General features: G+C 34.0%; 1 protein-coding gene across 1 annotated transcript; it reads right to left on the reverse strand.

Annotated features, from left to right (window-relative positions):
* Nucleotides 1-10,081: 10,081 nt before the first annotated feature.
* Nucleotides 10,082-10,983, reverse strand: LOC114302978 (Fasciclin-like arabinogalactan family protein). Its single transcript, XM_028248113.2, has one exon. It carries the CDS (start codon nt 10,853-10,855, stop codon nt 10,082-10,084), a length of 774 nt encoding a protein of 257 aa, XP_028103914.2. The 5' UTR covers nt 10,856-10,983.
* Nucleotides 10,984-12,538: the final 1,555 nt, after the last annotated feature.

The following is a 12,538-nucleotide window of genomic DNA, read 5'->3' on the forward strand; positions in this document are numbered from 1 at the left end:
TAAGCGCGCGCGCACACACACACACACACACACACACACACACACACACATATATATATATATAATGGGTTCTTGTTGATGTGTGAAAGACATCAAAATATTAATTTATTTGAAGTTCTATTTATTAGGTTTGTGTGATTGAATTAGTGGAGCTGAGTGTCTAGAGGTAGTGTGGTGGAATATTATTTTAAGCGTTTGATGTAAGTAAGCCTCTATCACTGTTGGTTCATTTTTATTCCTATTGAATTGTTTGAAATTATAAATATTTATTTATAGCCTTCATGTTCTCTTAAAATAAAATATGGGTCAAGTATAAAATAACATTGAATATTATTATGAAAATTATTTGAATATTTTGTGAAACTAGTCTGAAAATTGTACCAAAGGTTTATTCTGAAAATATCGAATATTTTATTTAAAAGTTGTGTATTGTTTGAATTTTGAACATCACTCTAGTTTGACTGCAATTTGGACCCTAGCCAATGGGAGTTATTTATTGGCACAGAAATTAGTTTCTTTTGGGGCTTTACCATCGGCCTATGTGTGGTTCTGGGCCTTGTCACGGGCTAAGTGACCGTAGTCACCAAGACTTGGGTTTTGTGAATCGCATCATTGAACCATTGAATATCGAATCATCAATTTTGAACAACGAAATTTCGTCAAATTACCTCATTGTCTTTTCAATTAAAATGTATTGCTACACTGTTTATTTTTAGCTATGAAACCATCTTACAGAATAATTGTTCATTTATTGAATGGTAGCAAATAAATATATTTATTGGTTATCAACTTTTTTTTTTTTTGTATACTTGATCCAGCTAGCAGTAATGGTTGGTTATTCACTGGGCTGTCTAGCTTACTCTTCTTTTTTTTTCCAGATTCTGAGGAGTAGAGCTGTGTGGGATTTTTACTTATGGGAGTGCCGAGAGTAGGACTATGATTTAAGTATTTGGATTATTGTTTTGTTAGTGGATTTTATTAGTGGACTTGGTGGACAATTTCATATGATAAGAATTATCAATTTTTATGGATTTTAGCATTATGAAAATTAAGGATTTAATTGGAGTATTTTTACATTGTTGGTTATGTGTTGGACTCTTAGCCTTGCATGCTCACTTAAATGAGTGTGCGGCGTTGTTACGGAGCTTGGGGCGTGACAGGTGGACACTCCAATTCCATCAAAGACAAGCTCTAGTTGGATTGGTAACCGGAGGGAGACTTTTTTGGCTTTATAATCGATAGAGGTGTGGTTGGCAACTAGCCAATCCATTCCCAAGATCATATCAAAGTTACCAATGTGGAGGGGAATCAACTCTACGTACAAGGTTTCACCTTTTAAGGATATAGCACAAGATTTGTACACCTCAGTACTAATGACAGAATTACCAGAAGGAAATGACATAGATGGTATATATCCTAAGGGTTCGGGTGTTGATGCTAACTTGGAAGCAAAGTTTGGTGCAACAAAAGAATGAGTTGAACTAGAGTCAAAAAGAAGATAAGCTAAAGGACCACAGATCGAAAGTATACCTGATACTACGTTCTAGGTAACTTACGGGTTTCCAAGCACCAAGGCAAAAGCTCTTCCTTGGCATTTTTGGTCCTTCCTCACTCCTCCAAGTATCGTAGGTTTTGGAGCTAGTTTAGAGGGGCCTTCTATAGGATTGGTAAACTTTGGACAATCTCATAGCAAGTTGCTAATTTGCCTGCATTTAAAGCATGCTCCCATGTCTCGATGGCATCATCCCCAATGAGTTCTCCCACAAGTAGGGCAATTGGAATAGCGCTACTTCTGGGGTTAGTAGGACCTTGGTTACCTGAACTAGTTGAGCCCGTATTTACCTTCTTTGGGGGGCATAGAACTGGATCTTCTGTTGACTTTTTCCCAAAATCGCTTCTTTTGGCTCGTTTCCTCAAAACGCAAGGCTTTAATCCCTTTTTCAGTGATGTATACTTGATCTACCACTCCCTCATATGTTGTCATTTTCAGAACCTCAAACTTGTTTCTGATGTCATCATTTAAGCTAGATTCAAACTTCCTAGTTTTCCGAGCTTCGATGGGAATGACATAAGTCACAAATCGAGCTAGTTGCGTGAACTTGCTCTCGTATTCAGCCACCATCATTGTTTCTAGATTTAGGTGTATGAATTCCGATGCCTTTTGTTATCTTAGTGAATCTAGAAAGTATTTTCGTAAAATACTTCCAAGAATCTTGCCCAAGTCACAATCTCTTCTTTTTCTAGGGTAAGAAGCCACCATTCCTATGCATCGTCCTTGAAGGTGAACGTGGCAAAGGTTACATTTTGTCTTTCAGTACAAGGTAGAACGCAAAAAATCTTCTCCATGTCCTTTACCCAAGCTTCTGCTACTAGTGGGTTTGGACTGCCAGTAAATGTGGTGGGTTTCAAATCCTAGAATTATTTTATCGTAACTGGTTCTTCTCGCCATTCGGGCATTCCATTATTTATGTTGGTTTGTAGGGCTTGCAAAAAATTGGTAACTGCTCTTTCCTTGATTCTTTCCATTGACTCTATTCCACTAACTGACGACCCGGTTCCATTACCATCATTGGCCATTACTACATACTAGATTTAAGTAGAAATAATGTAATAAGCGTAGCATCACATTTATAAAGCATCATATATATATAACATACCGGTTTTACTACAAATATGGTATTAGTACAACATACTTATAGAGTAGTTAGGAGTTAGTGTCTAATCCTACTAATACAAAAATAAGGATCAAATTAATCATGGTCAGTTCACAAAAGTCTCCTTGTCGAGCGTCTAAAATGGACCGTTAAGCAACCATGAGAACTGCCTCTGAAAGACTGAGCCATGAAACAGCGCTACAAACTTATTATGCATAAGGGACTCAAACTCCCAGCCACTATGCTCTAGCCCAAAACAACGCCATACAACCTGGACCATATAAACAAGAATACTGTGATCGTATCCCCAGAACTCTTGTCCCGTAATCCGTACAGGTACCTCTAAGTATATCACGCTATTAGTGAAATCCACAGCTAGGACATGGATAATGTGCTGTAGGGAAGGTGTCGTAGCATACATGTGGCTACTGAGGTACGCATGTCCTCTTCTCTCAGCAAAGCTCAAGGGCAAATGTGCAACCACAAAGTGCAGATGTCCTAGATCTGGCGTAAGACCAATAACACGGGTCGGTCCAATATATCTCTCATGTGTGTTGCCACGACTAAGTCTCCAAAACCAAAAATCCTCATCAGGGTCAGCCTGTAGGTAAACAGGTCTCCCCATGAGTCGATCAAGTCCTGGGTGGGCTTGTCTAACGATACTCTCTAAATGTCCTCACCCCTCTATTAGATTCGGGATAAGGTGGGCTCTAGGAGGCTCGAACCAGAATAACTCTACCAGATTTTCCATTTTCTACAACACAAGAAAACTTAGCCTAACATTTATTTATAAAACGATTTAATCGTATTGGACAAACTACGGTGATTTTTTTTTATTTTTTTGGTTTTGTAAAAGCTCTAATACCACTTTTATCACGACCCAACCTCGGTACCCAAGGGTTAGGTGTCACGACAATAATAATTCTAAAATTTATGTATTAATAGCGCAAGCGGATAAAATAAAATAAAATAAATGGATACCAAAAAAAGTTTATTTAAAAGAAAAATATTCATTTAGACCTTATTTAATTGACAATAATTCTAAAATTTCTATATTAATAACGCAATAGGATAAAATAAAATAAATGGGTACCAAAAAAAAGTTTATTGAAAAAAAAAATATTCATTTGGACCTTATTTATTTACAAGAGTCTGATCAGGATTATAGATAGTAAATAAAATTTAAAAAAATGCAATTTATTCACAATCGCGATCTCGCTAAATCTCATCACCTGAAAGGGGATAATAGCTATAAGCATATGGCAGAGTGAAAAATATTATACAATGAGCATGAGGGTATAAAAAAATTACCATGGATAATTCTTTAGGCTAAAATAGCTAAAAATTTAGTTTGAAAAAATAAATTACTTAAACAACAAAATTTTAATTCAGAAATCATATAAGCAAAATAATCATAACCACGATACAGAACAGAACACAGATCACTACAGTGACAATCAAAACAGAGGTCAATGGATCCATGACAAATAGAAGGCCACAAAATGACCAATCAGAAGCCAATGGTTTATTTAAGTCCCCCAAGGCATGAGACACCCGTTAATACTTACAAAAATAATTATTTATATAACTATTGTCAAATAATTTCTAAAATTTAAACAAATCATATCCATAGGTTTTAATTTAAGCAAATAGAGTCCAGAAAATAATCAATGTAATTGAAATATTAATATAACTTATAAAACATGAATTTCATAAAATATATTATAGTAATTATATACATAAAATATATTATGGTGACTCAAAGTATAATATAACTCACATTAATGTTGATTCCTACTATTTATCCCGCTTGATTCTCCGAGCCATACTCCTTGCTTTTACTTTCTTTTCTTACTGTTTTGCGCTCTTACGTTTTTCACCTTTTCCTCTTTATATACTTGGCCTAAATGCTTATCCCTATATGCCAAAATTTTCCCCTAATCATTTACTTTACAGATGGCATACTCCAAATATTTCCAACAATGTTATCAGGTGGCACACTTGAGTGCCTCAAGCACTGCCTTCTCAACACGTTGCTTCATCAAGTTACTTGACTCTCCAACAGGTTATACACCTCTTTTAGTGCCACCTGTAATTTCTTTGTTGAGTAATTACACTTGGGCCCAACTCCTAAAATAATTATATTATATACCATCTTTTTGATTGGTCACAATGATCCCCTAATTAAATTATATTTTAGCAAATATAATTTCATAGTCGTTTTGACTTGGCCCCAAACAATATATTAACCATATTGTTATGTTTTGGTAGCAACAATGCTTCTAATTTTAGATTAGATTACATTTTAGTACACGCAAATTAAATATATTTCTATTATTTTACTTTCTATTTATTTATTCATTTATTTATTTTTAATTAAATTAATTAAACAATTAGGGTGTCACACCTTAGCTAGAGTGAATCAGCACGGGTAGCTAATTATATAAGGAGTTGAGACTGTAGCAAATGAACATACACCAAAAAAAAAAAAAAAAAACACATGAAATGGTAAGAGAATGTGGAACTCAGAGGGATCAGAAAAAAAAAAATTGTATAAGTCAATTTTAAGGTGAGTTATATTATACATTGAGTAACCATAAAATTATTTTATTATTTTATGAATTATTTTATGTAAATCATGCTTGTTAAATTATATTAGCATCACAATTATGTTATTTATTTTATAAACCATATTCGCTTAAAAATAAAAATACATGGATATAACTGTTTATTAACTGTGTTTTTGAATAGTTATTTTGTAAGTACCACCACAGGTCACATGCCTTAGAGGACTTAAATAACCTTTGGCCCTCTAATTAGTTACTTTAGTAACCCTCTGACGGTTCCATACCTTGGGGGAATTAAATAACTATTGGCCCTCTGATTAGTCACTTTGTGACCTTCTGCCTGTCATGGATCCATTGACCTTCTATTCTGTTCTGTACTGTGATTATGATTGTTTTGTATATACGATTTTTGTATTATATATCTGTTATTTAAAATAATTTATTCGAATCAAGCTGTCACTGCCATAATCAATCTAAAAACATCCTTTGTGGACACAGGAGAAAAAGTTTATGTACAATCAACCCCTTCTTTCTGTGTTTACCCTTTTGCTACTAACCTTGCTTTGAATCTTTCAACTTTTCCTTTGGAATCTTTCTTTTTTTTAAATACCCAATTGCAACCAAAAGGCTTAAAACCCTTAGGAAGCTCAACAAGCTCCTACACACCATTGATTTCCATAGAATGCATCTCCTCCTTCATCACATCAATCCACTTCTAGACTTTGGATTTGTGACTGCCTCGTTGTATGTAACTGGATCAATTATTTCCTCAGGCTCATAATCTTGCTCACATAGAAAGACAACATAATCATTTGGAAGAGCAACCTTCTAACTCTATGTGAACGCATTGGAGGTTGTGCGCATTGTACATCCTCAACTGGTTGAGGTACATCAATAAGCTAATTAAGGGCTTCATTATCTGTTTGTGCTCCTACTCCCTCTATGTAAGAAGAAACAAAATTCTTTATCACAATAGGCAAAGGTACAAAGGTAGACTCATGTATTTAAGCTCTAGACTATTCACCCAAACTCATATAATCACCTACATCATTCTCTAGAAACTTCGTATTTCCTGCCTCAATGATCCTTGTGCCATGACCAGAACAATAAAACCTATAACCTTTCGAGGTTTGTAGATAACCTACAAAGTAACAACGAGTGGTTCTAGGTTCCAATTTGGTTTCAAAAAGATTATAAAGTTTTTACTTTAGCAAGGCAACCCCAAACCCAAAAGTGGTTCAAACTAGGTGTTCTTCCAGTCCACAATTCAAAAGGTGTTTTAAGAACAGCTTTACTCAGTAAACTATTTAGGATATACATGGTAGTCAAAAAGGCTTCACCCTAAAGGGAATCAGGTAGTTTGGACGTGCTAATCATACATCTCACCATTTCTTTTATAGTGCAATTACGATGCTCAGCCACGCCATTTTGTTTAGGGGTCCCAGGCATGGTGTATTGTGCAATGATTCCACAACTTTGTAAATATTTAGCAAAAGGTCTCACACATTGACCAACATCACCATGTTTATCATAATATTCACCTCCACTGTCAGATCTAACAATTTTGATCACTTTGCCAGTTTGTTTTTCAACGTTGGTTTTATAAATCTTAAATTTTTGAAGAGATTTAGATTTATTATGAATTAGATAAATAAAACCATAACGTGAGTAGTCATCTGTGAAAGTAATAAAATATGCTTTCCCACGCAAAGTAGTAAACGACGGCCCACAAATGTCAGTGTGTATTGCTACTTGTGGCTCCTAGTTTCCTTGTTTTGGTCATTTTTCCTTTTATACAATCCACACACACTTCAAAGTCATGAAAATCAAGGTTAGGAAGTATATATGTTTTATTCAATTTCTCAATTCTTTCATTAGAAATATGTGCTAGTCTTTTATGCCACAACATGGATGAGTTTTCTTTAATTAAACATCTTTTAGTTCATTTGCTTTCAACATTCATAGAAATTTGATTTTGGGACAAATTTAGTTTATATAAACCATCACACAAGCATCCATTCCCAACCAAAATAGAATTTAAAGACAAATCGAATTTTCTATTACCAAAACTAAAATAATAACTAGACTCATCAAGTTTTGAAATTGAAATTAAATTTTGCATCATAGATGGCACAAAAGCAACATTTTCTAAAATAAAACTAGTTCCAAACTCAAAAAACAACCTGACACTACCAACGAAATCTACTGGGACCCTAACTCCATTGCCAACGTAAACACAATTCTCTTTCACTCTGCGTTTGTTTATGAACCCCTGCAAAGAATTAGAAACATGAATAGATGTTCCACTATCAAGCCACCAAGAATTTGGTGGCACATCAACTAAAGAGGATTGAAAACAAACAAAGGCTAGTGAGATACCTTCTTTTTTGTTCTTCTTATCTAGCCAGGCCTTGAATTTGTGACAATCTAGTTTTTTTATGACCACTCAACTTACAAAACCTACAACTCATTTCCTTTTTAATGTCAGGCTTGGGCTCTAATGGATTGTTAAGTTGAGTTTGTTGGTTGTTGGACTGACCCTTATTAAACTTGCCATGATTACCCTGATAGTTATGATTTTTACAAAAATTATTACCCTTGTGATGTTAAGAAGACTGATTGCGGATATGACCCCTTCCCTGGTGTAGCTGATGCACTATATTCACACTCTCTCCCTTTTATTTCTTATTCCTCTCCTCTTCTTGTACACGTATAGCAATAAGATCATTCACATTCCAAGACTGTTTTTGGGCATTATAGGTGGTTTTCAGGTTATCAAACTATATAGGAAGAGAGTTAAAGGCTTGGTGAACAAGGAAAGTCTTTGCAATGAGCAATTTAAGGTTGGTTAATTTGTTGGCTATCTCTTGCATTTTCATGATATAAGATCTGACACCACTCACCTCACCATACCTCATGGTGGACAAGGTTTGCATCAGGTCACCAGTCTCAGCCTTTTCAGATTGTAAGTATCGTTGTCCTATGGCATCAAGGAACATTTTAGCATTGGACTCATGTGGCATAACACCTAAAAACTCTCAGATATGGACTTCTTCATGATCATAATGCTAAGCATGTTCGCCCTATTCCATTTGTGATATTGAGCCTTTTGCTCAACAGTGCTAATATCAATGAGTTCAGGAGGCTCATTATCAATTAGGGCAATATCTAAGTCAGCTAAACCCAGAGCTAACTCAATATCCCTTTTCCATACCTTAAAGTTATTCCCAGTCAAAGTTTCAATGGAACAAATCTGATTATTCACTGCAATATTGCTAACAGCTGCAACAGAAATTTAACTTGACATAATTGAAATATATATGGGCAAAAGCAATAATAATAATAATTTCACAAGAACATGCTGAAAATTAGCTTTAGCATTATTCTCAGAGAATTAAAATATATCACCATATAAACACCTTTGAGCAGAATATATAGGGCACATACTAACACCTCTAAACAAATCAATTAATAAGAATGATTTATCAAAAAAAAAGACTATCCCTTTGGGTTGATAGGTCTTTGCAAAATCAATAAAATTCCCTTATTATTGACTCACACTACCTCTAAAATTAATTCACACGATTAACTCCCTTTGGAAAGGTAATTGAGTAAAATAATTTTAGAAGAGCTTCCCAGAGTCCTTATTAAAAAACTTATAAATCTCGATAGGTTAACCACTTTGACAGAATCACCCATATTGATTTAAGAGTTCTCTAATTGGGACAATTTTAAAATAAATATTCTCCCTTTGAAAATATCACTATTTATTATTTTAATATATAATGGTCCTTGCACCAGTAAAAAATTTATTGAAATAATCTGTCATGATTTTGATTCTACTTGCTTTGATACCACATGTAAGATTATAGGATCTTTATACTAGAAATCAAAACACTATGAATATAATTTTAGATACATACCGTTTAATTCTGTCATTGTCTTGAGTTTTGCTTTCTTGAAAAAAGATGGTATTCACAATCGAAAAAACTTAGCACCAGCACTTCCCATTCTTATCCTATATGTTTTATGTTGTTTTTCAATGGGACTAACAACCCTTTGATTTACATATATATAAATATATGTAAACCCTAATAGGATAGGAGAGGCGTCCTCCTATTAAAGAACCCAAATAACTCAAATAAGCCTTACACCTTCATACCACATACTTATAATAAATTCACTAAGATGGATCATGGTCTAAAACTTTATGATTCACAAAATTAATTTGGACTCATACTAGTCAATTTGTATGAATCACTTTCAATTCATTTTTCACAAATCAAAATAAAACATAGTCAATAACAGTCAAATTAAGAATGAATTCTTACATTTGTATGAAAATAGGAACCGATACACGACTTTGAGGCGTGTTGCGAATACTTGCTTTGTTTAAGGTGCGAATTGCCCCCACTATCAAAATAATTTGTTGCCGAGTTCTTACCAATCAATCTTACGGGTCAGCAATCCCAAAAACCTTCCTCAAAAAATTTCATACTTGTTTGAGATGACCTAAATAAGTGTACTTTTTGTCTTTTTACGAAAAGATGTACAGAAAAGTAGAGAGGTGATGTGATAGAAAAAAGATAAAAAGATAGATTATTTTCAGCTTCCCAAACTTGGCGAGATTTGATTTTGTTGTGAACAGTGAATGAGAGATATTTTTCAACATATCAAATATGGATTTACACTCCTCATATAGAGAGTTAATAGTCACCAAAAGTACCCTTTTCATGGAAAACTTTCCAAGTTCGCAACTCTACATTACAAGTATTTCAATTTTAGAAAAAAACATTTTAAATTAATACATAATTTTAATATTACAATCTATATTAGGGTTTTTACTATCTAAAAAAAAATCTATATTAGAAACACCAACAGGAATGCCATCATCAATCCCAACGACAATCCTCCGAAAGGCAGCGGCTGAGAAGAGCCTGATTTCTTTGGACTGTCACTCTGAGCAGTTGGCGGTGGGGCATTTGAAGGAGTACCCACTGGTGATGCTGCCACTGATGATGGTGGTGGCCACGATGGGGAAGGAGGTGTGGCTGCTGCCATAGGACTGGAACTATTAGAGCAAGATGGTGAAGGACTCACTGTGGCAATGGCTTTGACCACCCCATCTATGCCATGGCATCTAATGGAAGACCCGGCGGTGCATATATTAGGGCTAATGATTCTTACATTGTTCAAATAGAAACTTTTCCTACCATTGTTGGAAATATGAAGCATGAACTTGGGCTCTGATGATGGAATTATGGAACCTGTTGGGATATGAACTAGGTGGTCAAAAAGCAAGGGGGATGGGATCGAATGGCGGAGTAAGAAATCAACAACACCATTATTCTCTGGGATTGTGGTTTTTGCTAGGGTCCGATCATTGGGCATCAAGAAAGTGACATTATTCGCTTGAATTAAGCTCGGAGGGACCATATTGATGAGCATGACGAAGGTGAAGTAGTTGGCAGTTTGCATCTCTGCGATGGCGACGACAAGGTCTTGGTTAACGTTGTTGATTGTTGTAGCAGTGGTGGCTGATGAGATGAGCGCCATGAGAACAGCTGACAAGGTCATGTTGTGAGACTCCATGTCCATAAGGGGTTGCAGATAAATTTCTCTGTTCTGTACCATATATTCTGTATTTTGATCTTACTAAGAATGATTGTTAAGGTTGGTGTTCCAGATTCGTGAATTGGGGGTTAGCTTGAACATGCATCTCTGCTGATTCAACAAACCAAGCTCATACCTCCTGAATGAATTAAGAGTTTTGAGGGCACTAGGTTGGTGTAGAAAACAAGTTTTGTATTTTTTTAAATATAAAAAATAAATAATAAATAATAAATAATAAAAAAAATTGTTTGGTATACACAAATGTTTTAAAAATAAATGAAAATTATATATATATATATATATATATGTGTGTGTGTGTGTTTGGTGAGTTGCTAGAGGTGGTCTTCGGCGGAAAGTAGCCAGATGTAGTGGCTAGAGGTGACAGCCGGACGGTGCCCATAATGTTGCTGGAGCTTGCTAACGTTATGTTTGATTGAGAAATTTGAGAAGGGAATTCAGAAAAAAATAAAAATAAATAAAAAGATAAGTGAAATGTGAATAAATATACCTACGTTTCATCTAATTTTACACACATTTTCCCTTTCTCTTTCTCAAATTTTCCAACCAAACATAACATAACGGGTCGCACAAAAAATTACTAGTAGTGGGTGGTGGGGCGGAAAGAGAAAACAGGTGAAAGCACTCACTTTGTTTTCCAAAACTTTTATAATCAATAGCAATTTTTGATAACAAAAACAATATACCAAACAAACTTTTATTCAGTTTACAAAAAATACAAAAATAAATAACAGAAAACAAAAAGGGTAGCAAACAACGTTAGGGTTTGGGGGTGTATATATACATATCGGGATAATATGTAGTTGCACGCAATCAGCAGTGTTGTTGAGGGACTGCAATAAGCCTAACACTATAGTAATGTCCGGTTTGGTGCAACTTATGGGGCTTTTTCCATATTAAGCTTATTTTGTATTTTAATTCTCAAATTAGGTTTAGTTTGGACGGAATTCTCAAATTAGGCTAAAGCGCTATTACAAATCATGCTTTCACTGTTTGGAGCATAAAATTTGATGAATAGTGAAAGCGCTATTACAAAACGCATTTTTAATTAAGCAAACGCTATTACAAAACGCGCTTTCACTGTGCATAGGAAGAAGAAAACGCGGTTCCAAACCACGCTTTTACTGTGCATATCTGTTTTCTTAAGAAAACGTTTAAAATATATTAAAATGTAATCAAAATAAATTTTGAGTTCTTTGCAGCTCAAATGGTAGTGCATTGGTTTTGCCACGCCTCTTCACAAGTTCAAACCACATGCACAGCAACTCCAACCAATTGCTATACAAAATGAAATTCAACTTTTTTTTTTTTTTTCCTTCCACTCACTCTATACTTTATATATTTATTATGTAATTTTTTTATCAAAAAAAGTAAAATGTTTGTTTGGTTAAATATTTTAAAAAATTAAAAATAAACAATTTATTTATTTAAAAAATTAAATAAACAATTTATTTATTTTTAAAGAATTATATAAAGTAGTATACTATTTATTAAAAAAGTTGTATACTATTTACAAATTTAATTTTTTATTAATTTTATTAATTTTTTTATATAAAGTAGTATACTATTTATTAATTTTTTAAAGTTAATTTTTTAAAGTAGTATTTTTTAAAGTAGAATTATATAAAGTGGTATACTATTTATTAATTTTTTAAAATATTTTTTCACAAATTTTTTATTTTTTAG

The sequence above is a fragment of the Camellia sinensis genome, chromosome 1 (assembly GCF_055761805.1).
Source record: "Camellia sinensis isolate YWXY chromosome 1, ASM5576180v1, whole genome shotgun sequence".
NCBI lineage: Eukaryota > Viridiplantae > Streptophyta > Magnoliopsida > Ericales > Theaceae > Camellia > Camellia sinensis.